Genomic DNA, 20,651 nt, shown 5'->3' with positions numbered 1-20,651 from the left:
AAACATAATAAACCAGAACTTGTAAAGGAACTAAATCATGAGAATCAACACTTTTGATCCTGCACTCATCAGTCATACTGAGAACCCATTCACCCGAGAACTCGTCACACTGTCTCAGGAGCAGAGAGACAACAGTGCACCCGGCAGGTCCCGACTGAGGCGCTCAGGACACAGAGACCCGCAGAGAGAGCAGCACGAGCTGCTTGCAAAAGGTCTGATGTAGCTGCACGCAGTAAGTCAGAGCCCTTTCCTTGGGGCTGGAATTCTACTGACTCAGAGTGATAAAGGCTTCATTTTGACCAGAAGTTCTAACTGGCCACTTATCAATCATGAAGTACAGTAACTTCTGAGGGCCATCTTAGAACAAAGGATCCCAGACAGTAACAGGGGACTTGCAGGGGACAATTACGGGGGAACTAGTGTTTCAAACTCACCAATATTGTCTTTTAACCACGACCATCACCAGAGCCAACAGAAGAGAGTGTGTTTTGTTTTGAAACGCAACACACCATCAGGGCAGCTTCTCTTCCACTCTCGACCCCTCAGCTCCTCCTCACAACACGTGCTCAGCGCTGTCACAGCCGCGGGCCCAAGTGAGAGTCAGTCTCACCCTGGACACGAGGGACTTCAGGCTAACTCCACCTCACGATGACCTCCACCAGCCCCGCCACACACCAACACGAGCACTCTCAGAAGTCCACCACCGCCACGGAGAGGCAGCTGCACCCGGATCCACCCTGGACTCGGGCTCGTTGTAGTGTCAGAGGAAGTAAGACTCGGGGAGACGGCAGAAACGTCACAAGCAGACCGCAGAACACTGGCCACACAAGAAAACGCAGCCTCACAGAGAGACGCGCTCTCCTCCATTAGCTCGACCCTGAGAACATGACTGCAAACGTCCTACTGCATTTCGGGGGCGACAGAAGTGGCAAAACTAATCAAATGTTACTTACTTAACTTTTTAACAGTTTTTTCATTTCAATAAATTTATTTTGATTGGTTGGATTGTCTAAGAGGAAGAGAAGAATCTGTTCATGTTTCTCAACCTATGGATGAAGAAAAAGTAGTATTTAAGTTCTCAAAAAATGTGAGCAGGGTAATGTCCCTTAAAGGAAAGTGAACGCACCTGTTTCTGTAATTCTGAGCAGCAGCAATTCGTCCCGTTCGTCTTTTCTAAAGGCAAATACAGAAAGCCATGAGGTCACACATGCACGATATGAACAACAAAAGTCCTGGGGTCGGAACACCTGCAGGCCTGCCCCTCGGCCACGGGTGCCCACCACAAAGGACCTGATCAATTACCTGTTCATCTGGGCCTTCACGTTACCCGTTCCTGTGTCCTGGATTTTACTAAGTTAACGCCCATATGTCTAACGTTTTAGGTCTTTGGCCTACCACATATGTGATCCCTCTTTCTGGTCGAGAGCAGGCCTGCCAAATCGTTATCTTATGAAATGTAACATCCACTCTCAAAAGTATGAGTTTTCCTCACTTTGACCAGGATTGAAAGTAATTTGGAAATAACTTGGAATGCCTGACATTTCTGAAGTTCCTGGTACCAATTCTACTGACAGTGCCGCTGAGCCTGATCTAAGGCAAGTCTGGACTGGGAGGCCTGCTTCCATCCAGAAGGTTCCTTTGAGGCAGCAGCAGGAACGGGAGCCCTGCCACTGGATTTGTAAAGGAGGAGGATGACAGGAGTGTGGCCACTGGGAGGAAGGAAAGATCAGGTCAACTAAAATGACAACATCCGTTCTTAATTGCAGTTACACTTATGATTGAGTTCAGAACAAATACCTTTATCTAAAGCATTTTGCTGTTTAGATGTGGTGTTTTTCGCCAGGCCACACATCACCAGCTTATCGGTCACCCTGACGGCCCCGTTCTCAGAGCATTTCTCCACCGACACAGTGTGGACATTCTCGGTGATTCCTTTCACGCAGAGCAGTACATTCTGATTCAACATGAAACTTTTTAGCAGCTCTATTACTAAATGAGAACAGCTTCCATTCAACTCCCTTAGCCCTGGGGGAAAAATAAATATTAGAGTTAACCTTCAAGTCCCTTAAAAAAAGGTAGTATTTAGATAAATTATCTAAGGATAGTAAGAAAAAGGCTCTGATTTTAGCTAGGTTTAAGTATGCTTTGATGTACTACTGCTGTTGTTGCATTAGGAAAAAAAACCCTTATTTAATAAACATTCATTGATCCCTATTATGTGTCAAGCCCTGATCTAGGCCTACAGAGCCAAAACAGAAAAATGGTTGCCTTCAGGGAGAAGCAAGCAATAATCATTTTCCAACTCTCTGAGTCAAAAACAAAGCAGGCTCTGAGGCAATCAGTGTGTTATTATCTGTGGGCACCTTTGGGAAAAGAAATCCGGAGTAAGAGTAAAACTCTACTTTAATACTTTAGTTCACACTTCATATATATTCCAACCGAAGAGCTGAATACATACAGATGGCAACATGTACAACAAGGTAGCCAAAAACAGTGTCATCTGAATGTTGCCCGTCTCTAATGACCGAGTGGTGACAGAGAGGAAAGACCTCCGTATGAGTGGCCAGACAACCCCTAGTCATCCTTGCCCTGACACTCACTAGTTTCGCAACCTGGGGAGAAACAATTTCTGAACCTCGATGCTCTGAAACTATCTGTAAAGTAAAGATGGACCAACTGAATATAGTTTTGTGAGAATGAAAAAAAGAATAAGAGTTATTGCTTTGTAAATGCTGCTTGGTATTTAGAAATCTGGGCAGCTCTACTTGACATATCCATCTGATTTAGGCTTAGAGCTATAAAACAAACAGGAAAAGACAAAGACAAAAAAACAACCCAGAGACCCCCAAACTGGAAAGCGGCCGCACTGCCTACCTTCAAAGGAGCACTTCATGATTTGGAAAGGCAGCTGCAGGTGGCGGGCGGAGATGGGCTGCACCCTGCACGGGGGCAGCGTTTCGGTGTTTCCGTAGTCTGCGTAGATCACCTTCACCGCGGTCTCCGAGGCCGCCAGCACGACGGCGCGGTACCAGAGGTCATCACCTGGAAACACAGCGGGATCTCAGGTAAGAGCTACATCCAGGGGCCCCGCCCTCTCTCGAGATGGTTATTCACAGTTACATTTCCATCCCTCACAAACTCACCCCAAGACATCTGATTTCAGGCCAAAATATCCAGATTAAATATAAGCATCACCTCTACTTTTTTCGGGCCCTACTAAAAAGACAATCACAGGGTCAAAATGAAAATGACATAAAACCACAAGGACAGAGAACAAGAGGAGACAATGGGATACTGGAAAATGGAAAGAAAGCAGATGCGTGAATGGAAATGACTGAGCAGAGCTCAACCAAAGCTGGCCACAGGGAAGCTGAAAAGCACCCCAGCTTGCACCTCAAAAGCCCGGGCAACCAAGTTCAGAAATTGGTGCTCACCATTGAAAAGAAGGAGTAAAGATGGAGCTGAGCATGAGGAATGGGTATCGGAAGCAGTCACCCCCCAAGCATCCGAACAGACTTTAATTTATAGACACATTTACACTCATTTTAAAGTTGCTAAAGAGAATGGTCAGTTTTACACTCATATGTTTTAGTGAAGTTCAGAATGCCCTCTCCCTTTCCAGGCAGCTGCTCCCACTCTTCCAAAGAGGATGAGCCTGGCCAACTCTGCCCTGGGGACCACATGGCTGAGCAGAGGAGGGAGGTGACCAACGACACCTTCAGACAAGCTAGGCACTCCCGGCAGGCGACCACCATCCCAGGCAACAGCTCTTCAAGATACGACCACCAGGAGTCCCCTAAAACTGCAGTGTGATCACTCTCTAGTGAAGGCCAGCAGTGCACAAGCTCTGGGTGTGCACAAGGAAGTTTCCAGTGAACTCCGTGGCGCCCCGTGTTACACGAGTGGACAGAAAGGATCACCAAATATTTGAGGAAAGTTCCTCACATGGAAGGTAAGTCCAAAGTTAATGAATAGGGACTCAAGGAAACAGAGACAAAGGAAGGAGGGAGAAGACCGCGAAACTTAAAGGAATGATACTAACATCCTTTGAGAAATGCTTTCAAATCTTGAAACAAGACCAAGACAGTATGAAAAACACACAGTTGAGATAACAAACAAACCAGCTATTGAAACTAAAAATGCGGTATCAAAAAGGAAATAAGAAAAGTTGGAAAACAGAATTGAGGAAATCTCTTGCAAAACACTAAAAAGATGAAACAGAAAAGAGAAAATTTGGCATAAGAATTCATGTCCAACATTAAGGTACTTCAAGTTCCTAAAAGAACAGAAAATGAAACAAAGGAATAAAAGATAACTCAGGCAAATTTCTCAAAACTGAAGCTCATGAAATTCTAGATTTAATGGCCCATCTAATACTAAAGTCACATCATAAAATTCAAAACAAAGGATAAAGAGATTAAAAGGTCCAGAAAGAAAAAGAATATGAACATCTACCTCTTCACCAGCAACACCAACGATTGAAAGACAATGAAAGCAATGCCTTCAAAATTATAAGGGAAAGATGATTTCCAACCTAGAATTCTATCCCCTAACTATTCCAAGTAAGCGATCCACTAACTAGTAGGGTAGAATAAATACTTTTTCAAACACAAGCATTAATAGAAAGTTCACCTTACACATGCACCTGTTCTCAGTTTCTGGAGAACAGGACATACTCAAATCTTAGAGCTAATCAAAAGTAAGGGATCCAGAAGGCAAGGTGAGATGAGGGAGGGAGGACTGGCTAACGAGGTGGGAGGGTGAGAAATCCAAGAAACAAGGGTGGGTGGTACTGAAACACCCCCCCGGCGTGATGGGGAGGGAGAAGTCCAGGATGGCAGCTCGGAGCTAGAGAGGGGCAGGTAAGAAGGCTGAAGATGCCTTCGATGCAATAGAAGATGACAGAAGTACATTGAGTGTTTGCTGAATTTACACTGACGCAGGGAACAGGAGATGATTAGTGGAAGTATACAGAACACTAGTGACAACAAAAAGGCTGCAAAAGAAAAATGTAATTACAGTATACTATATGGCTAGGCTATGAATGGTGTTCATACAATTCTACTAAAGTAATACGGAACACTTAACCTAACCAAAAATTATGACATGTTGCTACCGGGAAGAAAAGGAAGAAAAGTGTCAATCCAGTTGTCACAGAAAAGACAGAACTAAGTATAATACATTTAATTTTACTGAACTGGGGTGATAAGCAGACTACATTTTAAAACCATAAATCCACATTTGAAAAGGAACGTTATTGGGGCGACACACCGGAAGCAGGGGCGACACGGGCCCTCTCACAGAATCCAGGCACGTGCACACTTCTCTAAGACGGCCGGAGAGCAACGTGCTCCCAGAACTGAGGAGACGATTTATGGCCCTTGGCCCCAGAAGTCTATTCCTGACAATTCAGCCCATGGTATTTATAGTTATCCAACTTCTACCCCCAAATTCACTACCAGTGTTATTTACATTAGCAAAGGAAACTGTTAACGTGGAAACTGGTAAACGACAGGTGGATAACGTACGCCCAGTCCAGTACGTCCGACTCCCCAGGACACTTCATTCTTCTTTTTAGCACATTAATAGGGTTCCACAAGTGATCTGCAACCCCTCTGCATGCACACGAACATCACCGATCCACCGCACAGAGTGCTGTTGCCTCGAGCTGGTCGTCTACCTAGGAGTACTGACGGATCTGCACATTTCCACCTGCACCCTTGCCTTTTAGACATAATCTGTGGTTATGGCAGAGAACAACTGAACTGAACCCGTGACCTTGTCTCTAACTTCTCTCTCTAACCAGATGAAATATGCACCTAAATTAGCATGGTCCGTATAAACTGCTGCACAGGAGAACAGAAAAAGACCTTCCCTTTGACGTCGCCCCTAAAGGAACCTCACCTGTGTACCGGGCGGAGCACGCGTCCCCCACGCGCGGGCTGTAGGGCGGCTGGCTCGCCTGGGCACTATTGCAGTGTTCTGACAACTCCGCTGTCAACGCACACAGTTTCTCCGGGTCTTCTAAAACATATAGACACAACCTCTCGTGAATATCTTCAACGCTACTATTTAAATATAGTGTACATGTTTACATTTGTCAAAATTCAAAAGAATGTCAAATCTAATTACTAAAAAAAAAGCCTGTCTGTACTAGAACATAAAGAATAAATAAAACCACGATTGGCTATTGCATGCTGAAGGGGTGCAACACAGGGAGGGGCAAGAAGGAAGCTTCTGGCGGGCTGACTTGTTGACTGGGGTTGTTACACTTGTGTACTCACTCTGTGAAAAGTTAATAAGCTGTATTTTTGTAAGTGTTCGGTGTACTTTTCACTGAGCGAGCTATACAGGCATACCTAGTTCTACTATACTTCAGATATTGCACTTTTTACAAATTGAAAGTAAAAAGTGCAAAAAGATTACACACTCGCTGCAGGCTCAGATGATGGTTAGCATTTTTTAGCAATAACGTATTTTTCAATTAGGATATGTACGCTGTCTTATTAGAAATAATGCTACTGCACACTTAAAGACTACAGTAGAGTGTAAACATTATTTCTGTATGCACTGGGGAGCAAAATCTCGTGGGACTCAGACTCGCTTTGCTGTGATATTCACCTGACTAAGGTGGTCTGGAGCTGAACCGTGTTACCTCTGAGCGGTGCCTATGGCTGTCTTAACGCACCTGCAAGCTGTTCTGATTGGCCACCACCCAACCTGCATTGACTCACCTTCTGCACTAGAAGGATAAACTCAAGTGAAGAGAAGACTTAATTGTAAACTTCCGTGAAACAAAAAAGAAAAATTAAAAATACTTATATACTACTCCTCTTCATGATTAGGTCCAGTGTAAAACATTTCTCTAAGTTTCTGAAGATACAGTAACACTATAGTCACAAATTACAAAGTATCCTTCCAATATAATAAAGTTTTGGTTCAAATTCTCTTAAATGGTTGAAGAAGGTTAACTTAGTAAAGATAATTCAATGTAAACAGAATACATTTTTAAACAGAAAGTAATGCAGTACTCAGGGACACTGTTTTGTTAAAAGAAGCTGCAGATTACCACGACTAGGTTGAAGAGGTGCTGAATGCAGGGCATTCTACTCATGTGTACGCTTGTGTTTTTACAAGTAAATTTTTAAGTCTTTTTACTGACGCGAGAGAGAGAAACATCGATTTGCTGTTCCACTTATCTACCCTTCACCGGCTGATCCTTGTCCTCGCCCCGCTGGCGACCGAACCCACAGCCTCGGCACACGGGGTGGCGGTCTGACCGACTGAGCTGCCAGCCAGCGCTGTAAGCAAATTTGCCTGCAGTGTTTAAGGTCAGTTCTTCCTTAAAACCGTGAGTGAGACAAAATCATCACCCTCCTCCTCTCCCCCGATTCCTAATGAGTTCAGATAAGCACTTTCATTTTACAATTAAAAAGATTAGTGGCTACCATCAATGAATCAGCAAACACGTGCTGGATAAAATGCGGGGAAAAGAGAACTCTAGTTCACTGTGGTGGGAATGAAGACTGGTGCAGCTACAGTATGGAATTTCCTCATAAAAGTAAAAACGGAACTGCCTTTTGAGCCAGCGATTCTACTTCTTGGAATACATCCTAAGAATCTCAGAACACCAATTCAAAAGAATGCATGCATTCCTGTGTTCATAGCAGTGTTATTTACAATAGCCAAGATCTGCAAACAGCCTAGGTTCCTGTCAGTAAATGAGTGGATAAAAAAGCTGTGGTACATTTACATGATGGAATACTACACAGCAGTGAAAAAGAAGGAACTCTCGCCTTTTGGGACGCCACGGATGGACCCAAAGACTATCACGCTAAGTGAAATGAGCCAGTCAGTGAAAGACAAATACCCTATGATCTCACTTATGTGTGGAATCTAATGAACAAAATAAACTAACACACACAGCAGAAGCAGAAGCACAGATACATGCAACAGACTGACAGCTGTCAGAGGGGAGAGGGGGACAGGGACTGGATGAAAGGATTAGCCAAAGAGCACATATACATGACCCATGGACGTGCGCAGTAGCGTGGGAAATGCCTTGGGGGTAAGAAGTAGGCAAACAGAAAAAATGGAGACAATTGTAATAACATTAACAATAAAATATAATTTTAAAAAAGATGATCAAAAATAGGCTCAAATTTTAATGTCTTACCTGGCATCTCATTTGGTAGAGCATAAAATAAGTTTGGGTTTATAATCTCTACTATGCTTGCTGGTACAGTCTTACTGACGGGCAGCTCGATCGTCCTCCACTGCTCGGCTGCGGAGACGGCTGCAAACACAGCAGACACCGGGTGTCCGTGAGAGAGCCACCTCAGGGCTCCTTCCCAGTAACACATCTAGTCGCTCATTTCTCCATCAGCCACAGAGTATCAACATGCCGAAATTCCCAAAATGAAAATCTATTATTTTCACAAAACAATCTATTTTATGAGTGATTCTGTGGGGATTACAAAAGAGTCCAACCTGTAATGAGAATCCTTGAACTACTGCAGTCTTGAGATAGTTCTGTAATATGTTTACACTTACTTCTGTAGTAAGTTTAATATAACTTACATGTAGTCAAACATTAAAGTATACATAGCTGTATGATGCAAGTTTACCTGATAAGTAACATTAAAAATGAGTATGTTTAATAAAACCATGTTTCAATAAATTAATATTAAGTTAGTTTTAACAGCCTATTATTAATCTATTTCCACAAAGCATATTTCTACAGGAAGATTGTGTCATTCAGAATAGAAAACGTTTTATAGCCTACAAAGACAAAGGATAACATACATTTAAATAACAGATGAATGGCTTAAAAGTGTTACCTTGATGCCCCGGGTTGTCGAGTTGAAGGTCTTGGTTGTTGACGGGTCTGTTTTCTAAGGAGTCTTTCTGTGAGCTGGCTTTTAAAACCAGGTGCTCCTCAATCAGCACATCGCTGATTATTCTGGGGTAACGAGTGGAGAGGTCGGAGAGCTCGATCCCCGCCCCGCTGTCAGTGACCTCAAACACGTGGGCTTGGAGTCTCACCCCCGTCACACACCTCTGAAACCGTGCTATGGCTTCCTTAGTCCAGTGCTGGTTTCCAGGCTGTATATCTGGCAAGTAAGAACAGCATTAAACGGCACCCTGTGCCCAAGCTGTACAGTCTTTTTGCATCAATAGTTTCCAGGCCCTGGTCCTTGCCAAGCACATTATTAGATCAGCAACACTGAGTATCCTTCTCCACACTCAGGTCTGCATCCACGCCCTTTGTTGCCAAGGTACCAAAAATGCATCTGCAAATACACTGATCAGGATCTTTCCTTACCATCCCCACTCGTGTATCTGCACCTGGCATATTCTCAACAGGCAAAAATAGAAATAATATTTCTTTTAGAAGCTACCTTTGTGTTCTGTTACATACACAAGCTTGAGTGACCAATTATGCTGGTCACTCAACCACACAATTTCACCTTTGTGGACAGTCTTCTAATCATAATTTTAAATTGTCACTTTAGCCCTGGCCAGTGTGGCTCAGTTGGTTGGGCATCATCTGCAAACTGAAAGGTTGCAGGTTCGATTCCTGGTCACAGCACATGCCTGGGTTACAGGTTCAGTCCCCAGTCAGGGTGTGTGCAGGCGGCAACTGGTCCATGTTTCCCTCTTACAGATGTTTTTCTACCTTTCTTTCTCCCTCCCTCCCCCTCTCCCTAGAATCAATAAAAGAAAAAAAATTTTTAATGTCATTTTACTTAGCCAAAAATTATTTTTCTTGGACAACTGTGGCTTATACACTTAATTGTAACAGTGATTCTCAAACTGCCGAGTGTGCATGTGAGTTTCCCAGAGGGCTTCTCGAAACAGATGCTGGAGCCCCACCATGTTTTCACTTTAGCAGCAAGCCTTGGATGGGGACTGGGAATCTGCATTTGTATCCAGTTCTCGTGTTGCCACTACCGGTTTGGGGACCACGTACTAAGGATCACTGACATAAAACATGGTCATTAAAACTATAACCTGAAATGTACTTAGTGCAAAACAAGTAGCAAAAAAACAGGCAAAAGAACACTGAAAAGTGTCTGTTTCCCGACATGACCACCGTTAGCATTCTGGTATCTAGCCTTCCAGTTTTTATGGAAACACACACTTGCACCGATGGTCTCCTATTTCTTTTGTAAAGACATTTTAATAACAGTAATAGCTATTACAGGTGTAACGCCAGGCACTATTAAGTGCTTTTTATATTTTTAGCTCTTTGTTTCGTCACGGCTCTTGGAGGTCGGTACTGTTAATTGTGCAGATAGGAAACAGAAAACACAGGGAGTTTAAGTACTTTGCCGGAGGCCACTCAGCTAACAGGGATCAGAGCAGGTTCCAGAGTCTGTCCGCTCAGTCACAGTGCTCTCCGGCTTCTTTTATAACTTGCCTTCCTCAAGCAAATCATGGACAGGTCTTCATATACATGACACACATTTAACATCGTTCTTAATGACACAGAATGACAGCAAAGAGTTAAACAGAACTTTGAGTGCCAGGCCCTGTTCTGAACATTTCCCTTAATCCTCACAGCAACCCCATGCTACACTGTCCATTATCTGGAGTGTCATTGAACCCTTCTTCTCTTACTGATGATGTAGGTTGATTTGCTATTATTAACAGCAAATAACAGCAAATCAACCCATATCTGCTGTTAATAATAGCAAATATACTATTTGCTATTATTAATAAGTTTCCTTGTAGGTGAACTTTGTGAAATTCCACAATTATTTCTCTGGGATAAATTATTAGAACAATACGCCCTCGTGAGAAAACACCAGCGTTCACTCCCATCACAAGTATGGAGAAGCAGCTGCTTCCCCACTCTGACATCGACAGTAGGTCTGGCCAGTATCTTTACAAAAACACTTTGAAATTTTACACTACAACACAGAATCTTCTAACTTACACAAAATATTAAAACTTCACAAAATATTAAAACTACAGATATTAATACTTCGACATTTATGCACTCTGAGTACTAGGAGACAGTAAAGAATCTTTCTTATTCTGTGTCATACCTACTAACCAACACTGTATCCCTTGAAATGGGAGTTTTAAAAATTCCGACGGGATCGTTCGGAGTTCATCTGCAGTAACTTCCTCGGTGTTTCCATAATCCACAAAATGCACTTTAACGTTTCCATTTGGCGCGATCTCCTTGACTAGCGCGCGATACCAGTTCCCGTCACCTAAATTTAACACAGAGTTCATAACATGGAATATGCCCTTCTGTTAACACTGGAAATTTTATCTTAAAAAAGTCATCATTTGTCTAGGAGCTAATAAATCTGCTCTCTTCCATGGATGATGCCTTTTAGTTTTTCATTCACAAGTCCCTAAAAGAGTACTCAAAATCAGTTTTTAGAATATCTCCAAAACGTTTACAGTGCCACACTTTTACATCTGATATAAATTAAAGATTTCATGTTCCACCTATCCTTGAACAAGCAGAATGTGAAGGTAAGACAGTCAACTTGAACGTGTTTGTCAATCTGAAAGACTTCTAATACTCTCACCACTGTGGACAGATTGTTTTACTTGTTCCTTGGTAAAATAATATAAAAAATAAATAGTAGAAAACATTTTGCAATGAAATTAAATTTATTTTCAAAATAAATATGTACAGAGTGACCAGAAGCAACAATAAATCTTCAGTAAAGAGATCTTCCATTATTTAACTTATTCCAATGTTATCAGAAATTCTGGAAAGAAAAGCATTTAACAAAGTTGAACAAAGTTTAGGTATGAAAGTATCATTTGGAGTTACAAAGAGAGAAGAAAAAAACATCATCTTAAGCATTCATTTATTATCAAGTGTGAAAAATAATTGCTTCAACATCAGGAAGGAAATAAACATTAAAAATAAGGGTTGATAAAACCTATATAATTTTATTGACCAGTGTCACCCCCATAAATGCAATAAAAATTAAAATAAAAAAATAAAGGCTGAATGTCAAGAAATAGAAGGTGTTCTGGTAGGGTCAGGATGGCACCACCAGCCACTCACCTGCAAAAAATGCACAACAGGGCTGCCCTATTTCTGCCTTAAAGTCTTTAGACAACTTCTGCTGACAAAATTCTGCCAGCGATTTGTTCAAATCGTTGAGTTTCTTTAAAGCTAAAAATACAATACACATACAACATTTAATATTAAAAAACACACAGAACATAGACTTTTCTTTAAAGCTAGAAAATGTTTCAATCATAAAATCTCAGGTACATCCCCAAACAACTATTAAGTATGCCAAATGCTTTTCCCTTGTCCTTATTAAAAAGTTGAGCAGCCCTGGCTGGTTTGGTTCAATGGATTGAGTGTTGGCCTGTGAATCAAAGGGTCACCGTTTCATTCCCAGTCAGGGCACATGCCTAGGTTGTAGGCCAGGTCCCCAGTAGGGGGCACACGGGAGGTAACCACACACTAATGTTTCTCTCCCTCTCTCTCCTCTTCCCTCTCTCTAAAAATAAATAAGTAAAATCTTTAATAAAATGTCAAAAACAATTGGGCAAATAAGCCACTGTTCAGTTAACCCTCCCAGTAAACCCCCACCAATGACTTGCGGGGCACAGTGACGTGACTGTGGCATTGCTATCAGGAGACCAGAGCATGTGCTTTGCATCCAGACAAGGGAACAGATTACAGACCTGCGCAGAAAGGAAGGTTTCACACGTGCTGCCCTGAAGCAATGCGCACAGTACTACTCAGCGGATGGCACAGATAACGCCCGCTAAGGAAACTCGGGAGGTGAGCTCCGTGTGCCAAAAGGTGCATACAGAACTTTGAAGTACGACATAGTTGAGAGAAAAGGAGAGGGTGTTCCAGAAGGAAGAAATGGCTCTGAGGTCAAGTAGAGAACTAAGCAGCCAAAACACCTGATGAGTCTCTTAGTGGTAACAAGTATACCAATATTACGTGAGATGTTAACCATACAGGAAACGGTAAGGGGAATACAGAAACTCTCTGTAGCATCTTTGCAACTTTTCTGTAAATCTCAAATTATTCCAGAAGAGAGAGTGTAGTCTGGCAAATCAGAGATGTTGGAAGGTGAACCACTGAGAAAAATAGCAGAGATGGGTTTGAAGACACAGGGAACCACAGAGAACTTCAAAAAAGGCCAAGTAAAAAGGTCTGAACATGAAAGAAGGAAAAGAAAAACAAGTGTCATTTAAATATGTGGCAAAGATCCATGAACAGAAATGAAAATTAAATTATAACAAGTTAAAATTGTCACCTTTCAGAGGAGCCAAAATAAGAAAGTTAGGGCACACTATTAGAAACAGTGTGTGTGTGTGGGGGGGGGAGGGGGGGTTCCAGACAAGATGGAGGCGTAGGTGGATATGCTTCACTTCCTTGCATGGCCAAAAAAGGGTAACGTGCAATTTAAAAACAAAAAACAACCACAACTGCCAGAAAAACTGCATGAAAGTTTGACAACCAAGGAGTTAAAAGAAGAAACATTCATACAGACCAGTAGGAGGGGCGGAGAGGACTTGCAGCCAGGTGGCAGCTAGAGGGCCTGGCTGGGGGGGGGGGGGGGGGGGGGGACGGGACACGGGACACAGTGGCAGCTAGCAGAGCAGGCAGTCCGACATCTGTGTGCAGATGAACCAGGAGGAACAACTAGGGAGCAGGACAGACTCCATAGCCCATGGTTCCAGTGTAGGGAAATAAAGTCTCAAACCTCTGACTATAAAACCCTTTGGGGTTGTGGTGGTGGGAAAAATTCCCAGTCTCATAGAAGAGTCCATTGGAGAGACCCACAGGATCCTAGAATGTACACAAACCCACCCACCTGGGAATCAGCACCTGGAAGGGCAAAATCCACTTGTGGGAAGCAGGGGAAGTGACTGAAAGTGGGACCAGAGCCAAGAAGCGGCACTGTTCCCTCTCTCATCCCTCCCCATACATTCAGCCATGTGGGCGGCCCCACTCTGGCAAATACCTAAGGCTTCACCCCTTACAATATAACAGGTGCACCCAAACAAAGAAATATGGCCCAAATGAAAGAACAGATCAAAACTCCAAAAAAAGAACTAAGTAACAAAAAGATAGATAACTGATCAGAAACAAAGTTCAAAACACTGGTAATCAGGATGCTCACAGAAATGGTGCCAAAATGAAATGGTGCCATTATTCCAATGCTCATTGGAGTGGCTCAAATGAAAAAGAAAACAGTGTTTGTGAGCATGTGGAGCAACTAGAACACTGAAATTAACTGTCAAATTCGCTTTGGAAAACCGGCATTCATTGAGGAAAGCTGAGAACACACATACCCTTTTAGGATGTGGCCAGTAACTTCCTTCCCAAGCACATAATCAATGGGAACACGTACACACGTGCACTAAACTGTTCCAGAGTGTTCAGACCACCATCAGTTCATAGCTCAAAACCAGAAACACCCCAAACGCCCACAGTAGAAACAAACAAATACACCGCAGTACATGCACACAATCAGCACTATGCAGCATCGAAAACACAAGCAATGGGTACATGTGAAAAATAATGGCCCAGTCTGAAGACAATGGAAAACAAGCAGCGAGGCACTGAAGAGTACATAGTGTACAATTCCATTTTTATAAAGTTCAAAACCAGAAAAAACTAATCCATGCAAGTGGAAAGTAGGATAGTATTTACTTTTGAAAGAGAGAAAGGGTAGTGACAGGAAGAGACATAAAGGAAACTTCCAGGTGACTGGTAAGTTTAATTTCTCGGCCTACATGTTGGTTATTCAAGTGTTTTGTGGTAATTTATGTCACACTTGTATTTGTACACTTAGTTACATGTATGCTGTATTTCAATGAAATCAACAATTTAATTTTCAAAACTGAATTTAGGAGACCTGACCAGCGTGGCTCAGTGGATTGGGCATCATCCCACACAGTGAAAGGCTGCGGGTTTGACTCCCAGTCAGGGCACATGCCCAGGTTGTGGGCCAGGTCCCCAGTTTGGGCCACGCAAGAGGCACCCTGTCAATGTTTGTTACACCTTAGTGTTTCCATCCCCCTTTTCTCCCTCCCTTCCCCTCTCTCTGAATAGAAATAAAAATCTTTTTTGAAAAAACTGAACTTAGGAGACATTCTGTAAAATCTAAACTGGTTTACCTATAAGGAGAGAAGGGCTTAACATGGGATAAAAGGATTAAATATAGCCAAATCTTTCTTAAATGTATAAATTCTCATTTGGCCCTTCTTGGAAAGTACTTGGAAAGACAATATCCCTCAGTAAATTCATCTTGAGTTATTATCTACACCAGTGTATTTGTAAAAAATATATACGAAGGCAAGAGTTAACTTACCGTCCTCTTCGAGCACATGACAATAGAACTTTCCAGGACTGTATATCATACAGACCACCACATCTACTGTCTGGTTCACAGCAAGTCCAGCCCATGTCCATGCTGGTGGATTTAGTTTGACTTCTACATCCAAGGGAACTGTGAGAATAAATGGACATTTCATAAAAACAAATGGCGTTAGAAATATGCTTTGGAAGAACTGAATTTTCATGATTTTCTTAGTGAATTTATTAAAAAGTTTACCAGTATTTCCATTAACTATTACTACCCTCAGTGAACTTCACATTTCAAATTCATTCACATTTGTGACTGATTTTCAGTTACCAGTGACCTATAAAACTCGCAACAAATTTTCAGTTCCCAAACATACTCTTAAGTGTATTTGGATGAATTATTGATTTTTTCTAAGATTTTATTTATTGAGAAGGGAGAGAAAAAGAGGAGGGAAGCAGCAACCGGTTGCCTCTCACAGGCCCCCAACACTGTCTGGCTGGCACATTACTCACCACTGGCTTCTTTCGTGTCACTGGGTTTCTCGGTCACTGCCCCCTTTCCCCAGACGGCAAAGCCCGCGTCTGTGAGAACTTGCGCCACGCTGACGTTAGGTGTCTCAGACTTGTCTGTAAGCTCCACTAGAGAGCTGTTTTCCAACTTGTCCACCACTTTCACCGTGATCATTTGGTTCTGTACAACTTTTTTCATCAGACAAATAGCTTCTGGAGTCCAGATTCCTAATGATGGCTTCACTCCTAACAAAGGATTTTTTAAAGGAGGTTAAAAAATATTTCTTACAGTACGCATTTAGAAACTCCATTTCTGATTTCCACAAAGGTAAACTTAAGTAATCTGTGACAAACATTGGAACCAAAAAGCTCCATCTGAGCAGAAGGATTTGCTAAACATGAAAGACAAAATTACACAGAAAAAGCCTGTAAAAAGCTTCCATATGTCTATGTAAAAAAAAAATTCCATTGATAAGAAATGTTCAGCAAAGCCAGTCCACGGAGACGGAGGGCAGACCACTGACAGCCTGGCGAGGGGGCTCGGCGATAAACGGCACGAGAGGTCTCACCTGGGTGACAGCAGCGCTGTGAAACTGAATGACCTGGTAAAGGTACTAAAAAATTATTTAATTATACACCTCAGACGGTGAATTTTGGGGCCTATGTAAATTAAGTCTCAATAACATTGTTAAGAAAATCATAAACAGGAGCACAAAGCAATCCAGAAGCGGCAGCGGTCCCTCACGTCAGGGTATGACACACCTGCACGGGCCCTTAGCAACCCGTGAACCTGGCTTCTGCCTAGTTCACAGAACGGAAGAGCCGAGTGACCTACAAAGAAGTATTTGGCTGCACTGGTAATACAGCAAATTAAAATAATTTCATGTTCAGCTTATCAAAATTGGCCAAGGTAAAATAATATGGAAATACTGGGCTGGTCAAAAAGTTTAGTTTTTTTTTTTTTGTAAAATCACAGACACATTTTTCACTTTCATGAATAACTAATGATTTAGCTATTTTGAGCATGTGGGTTATCTACCGGGTGGTATAACATTGATTGTTCTCAATTAATGTCTCAGTTTGATCGCTGTCAACTTCAACTGGTCTGTCTGACTGTGGAACATCGTCCAGCGAGCAATCTCCAGCACGAAACTTTGCAAACCGCTTAGATTTGACGCATTCAGTTCATCACAGCACCTTCTCCATACGCTGCACAAATATTTTCTTTTGCATTTCAGTTGCTTTTACCTTTCTTGAAATAATAAAGCATAATATGCCAATGTTGCTTATTTTCTTCCATCTGCAGTATTAAAATGGCCACAGAAAAATTCACCAATTTTGTTAAGATTTTTAGAAAAGGCACACTGATGTGACAGCTGTCACAATACAATCTAACAAAATTGTTTCAAATAAAGTTAAGGACAACTAAGTAGTACTAGAGCCATCTTACAGGAAAAAAACAAATGAACTTTTTGGCCAACTCAGTATCTACCTGGTGCACCAGTGTGTGAAGGAATTGACCGCCTCCTACTTTTCTGGCAGATGTATCTACCAGTTCAAACCCTCAGGAAGAACCACCACAAACATGAAAAGAAGCATATCCACTGACACCTCTATTTCTCCCAAGGACCAATTTTGCAATATATCTACACCTTGCAACCTAGCTTAAGTAAATGATCTTGGGTAGGTTGTAAAATGTAGTTAAAAGAACATCGTTAATAGCGAAAACTTGGAAGTATCTAGTTAAATCAGGGCACATTTAAATGAAGGTTGCAGAGGCCAATTACTGACATAGGAGGAAGACCCCCCCCACCACGTGTGGGACAAGTTACACAAATAGCAATTTCTAAGCACAAGCTGCAACGTTCCTATTGCTTTTACAAGTGCTTTCCTTCTACTTCATGTAGTTAATAGGCGTCTACGATATTAATGACGCAGGCTCCATAAACGGCAAACAAAACCCATTTCATAACATTAAATTTTGTTTTATTACAGCTAGTGTTTCTTAAATGTTCTATTAAGAATTATTTTTATACAAAGCTAAGTTATGTCTGAACATTACCTTATCAGTAGTTTAATTTAAATTCTAATACTGCCACTCCAGGTTTTAGTAGCTTAAGAATACTGGGATCGTGAAACTCTCCTACCTGCCAGCACACACTTTATTGCTTGCATGGGCAATTCCAACAGCTTCGGAGTTATGGAACACAGTCTTTTCAAACTAAGGATTTCAAAGTTTCCGTAATCTACATATCCAACCAGCACAGATTCTTCAGAAGCATAGGCCAAAACGGAGGCACGGTACCACTGATCGTCCTCTGAAAAAAGGAGACTCGGTCTCAAATGATTTTCCCATGCAGCTGGAAACAAAACTTTCCTTCCCAAATTCAGAAATGGTCATTTGTAAATAATAATATCGAGTTTAAAGCTTATTCACATTGCTACCTCTGCTTAATGGAAGCCTTCAACTCCTACGGTAGTGCCTTTATTCTTACCTTACTGACTACTCATGCCGTACGCTGTCATTATTTATTTCCATGCCTCGTGTGCCTAGGAGACAGCTCATGACGACACAGGACGTGTTTTGGTCATGTCAACCCACTAGGCCTTGTTCACTGCATGGACATCGGCTCAGGCATCAGGCAGAGCTAACGCTCAAGTACCTGGCAGTGAGTGGACCAGACCCCGCCAACTGAGCCACCTCTTCCTGGAGGCCTACTGCTATCTCCCCTTCCGTGAGGCCACTGGACCTCCCATCCGCCAAGAACAACAGACCCCAGTCACCCAAGGCCAGGCCTGTGCCATCACCGAGGTGGTGCCCTGGCAGCCCTGGGCTGCCAGGCAGGCCCTCTGGCCGTCCCAAAGAAGGCTGGTGAAGACACGAGCTCCCTCCCCCACCCCACCTTCACACACTGATGGTAACAGAATTATCTGCACCAGTCTCCTAAAACCGCAGGGCTGAGAGACAAGAAAACCTCCTTTACCCACGCCTCACCACACACTCACGGGCCCTGTTCCCTGACACACTTTGATTTAGTTTAACTGGACATACTTAAGAACATAATTGGTGCACTTTAATACTCCAGTTTCAAATAGAGCCATCCTGTGCAAACTGAAGATTCGATCTCACCCACAGGTACTTAACGGTGAGTAACACCTTCTCCCTCACCTGAGAACTGGGCGCAGCAGATGTCGCCGATGGCCGGGTAAAAGTCTGAGCGAGGGGACATCTGGCCGCAGTGCTCGCGAAGGGACGCCTGCAGCTCAGCGAGCTTATCTGCAGACACAGACCACTTCTTACACGAGAGAAACACACACCTACACAACATCCTCATCTTTGCACGTTGAATCTCTTGAAGCATGTTATCTTGAGAGCACACATTGAGAAAATTTACTTACAGCCACTTTGTAGTTTCTGACAAAAGAAGTCTTCTGGAGTCTGAATGTGGGAAACCACACCACAGAACTCATCACCTACATTCAAAGTTAACACTTTGGGGATTAAGTCTCTTCTGTCTACAACAATTTTGTTTTCAGCTGTCATTTTTCCAACATCTTCAGGCTCACCTCATCAGAAAACAGAAAAATAAATCATTTTGGCTTCATTAATCCAATTTTCCAGCTGTTCTCTCCCCGCCCCCTTGCCAAAGCACTCCCAGCCGCCAGCAGCCTGATAATTCCCTGCTCAGTGTGGTGTCACTCTGAAAGGTTCCTCTCCAAGTCTGGATCAGGAGCCTTTCCCCGGCAGCCCCCTGCACCCGCACGTCCGTATTCACGCTGTGTCTGTGACAGCACCGCACACCTCCACAGCGCAGTAGTGAAGCAGGTATTGCTCAGTGATTTCTGTTCCTTCCGCCGATACCTCTGCACCGTTACTGACGACTGCCTCCCAGAAGCCTTCGCTCTGCTGATGCTCTGGCAACAGTTCCCCCATGCTCTTCCCACCCTGCCCATCACAGCTTCTCACGTAACATCACAGGACCCTCACTGTTCTTCCTCACTCCACAGTCTCCCCAAGATACCACCAACACTTCTGGTTTCGACCATGACTGCTATCAGACCACAGAGTGTTTGTTTTTTTTCCACTGGATGGAAAAGAACTACTGAAAGCTCTTCAGCGGAGTTGTCACACCAAGATTTGTGTCTTAGGGATGTCATGTAGATAGTAATGTAAGAATACAGACAGGAGACAAAAAAATAAAAATCAAAGGGTTGTTGCAATTGTCTGGAATGTTAAGGATTCCTGAACTAAAAAAAAAAGTAGTAATAGGAAAAGAAAGAAAAAATACATATAAAAAGGACGCTTGTGATGAAGAATCAATAAAGACTTCACAACCAATCAGAGCAAGAGATGGGAGGTGAAGGAGAAGACAGACTAACGGGCAAATTAAGTTTGTTTAAGTGACCGATGAGCCCAATCACAGAATCGTTACTCTGGAGATCAGCTCTGGAGGAATGGGCAGAGACAAGGAAGCAGGTCTTCACAGAAAGCATAGTCATGCTAGCACTTACATGCATGACCCATGGACATGAACTAAGGGGGGGGCGTTGCTGGAGGGCATGGGGGTACCAGGTGGAGGAGGGCAAAGGGGAAAACTGGGACAGCTATAAGAGCATAATCAATAAAATATATTTAAAAAATAATTCAGGTGAGCTGTGTGCTTCACAATGATGTTTCAGTCAACGACAGGCGCAGGTACAGCAGTGGTCCTGCGAGATTATCATGAAGCTGAAAAATCCCTGTGACATTGTGACACTGCAGCGTGAGGCACTGCTCCCGAGTCTGTGGTGGCGCTGCCGGAAACAAACCTACGAGGTG

At 42.9% G+C, this 20,651-nt stretch overlaps 1 protein-coding gene across 1 annotated transcript in view; it reads right to left on the bottom strand.

Moving 5' to 3' along the window:
* Positions 1–953: 953 nt before the first annotated feature.
* TDRD1 (tudor domain containing 1) overlaps positions 954–20,651 on the bottom strand; it is a 33,498-nt gene continuing 13,800 nt past the window's right edge. Inside the window, exons 12-25 of the mRNA XM_036027528.1 lie at positions 19,232–19,399; positions 19,002–19,109; positions 17,980–18,150; positions 15,836–16,078; positions 15,330–15,467; positions 12,044–12,154; positions 11,055–11,225; positions 8,841–9,113; positions 8,177–8,296; positions 5,905–6,024; positions 2,875–3,042; positions 1,798–2,025; positions 1,127–1,173; positions 954–1,046 (exon numbers count right to left, since the gene is read on the bottom strand). Of these exons, the coding sequence (XP_035883421.1) occupies positions 954–1,046; positions 1,127–1,173; positions 1,798–2,025; positions 2,875–3,042; positions 5,905–6,024; positions 8,177–8,296; positions 8,841–9,113; positions 11,055–11,225; positions 12,044–12,154; positions 15,330–15,467; positions 15,836–16,078; positions 17,980–18,150; positions 19,002–19,109; positions 19,232–19,399 (2,159 nt within the window). The remainder of the gene's footprint in view (positions 1,047–1,126; positions 1,174–1,797; positions 2,026–2,874; positions 3,043–5,904; positions 6,025–8,176; positions 8,297–8,840; positions 9,114–11,054; positions 11,226–12,043; positions 12,155–15,329; positions 15,468–15,835; positions 16,079–17,979; positions 18,151–19,001; positions 19,110–19,231; positions 19,400–20,651) is intronic.

This window comes from Phyllostomus discolor, chromosome 5 (genome assembly GCF_004126475.2).
Source record: "Phyllostomus discolor isolate MPI-MPIP mPhyDis1 chromosome 5, mPhyDis1.pri.v3, whole genome shotgun sequence".
Classification (NCBI taxonomy): domain Eukaryota; kingdom Metazoa; phylum Chordata; class Mammalia; order Chiroptera; family Phyllostomidae; genus Phyllostomus; species Phyllostomus discolor.
The sequence above is the reverse complement of the archived record's forward strand: the minus strand, read 5'-3'. Positions and strand labels throughout refer to the sequence as shown.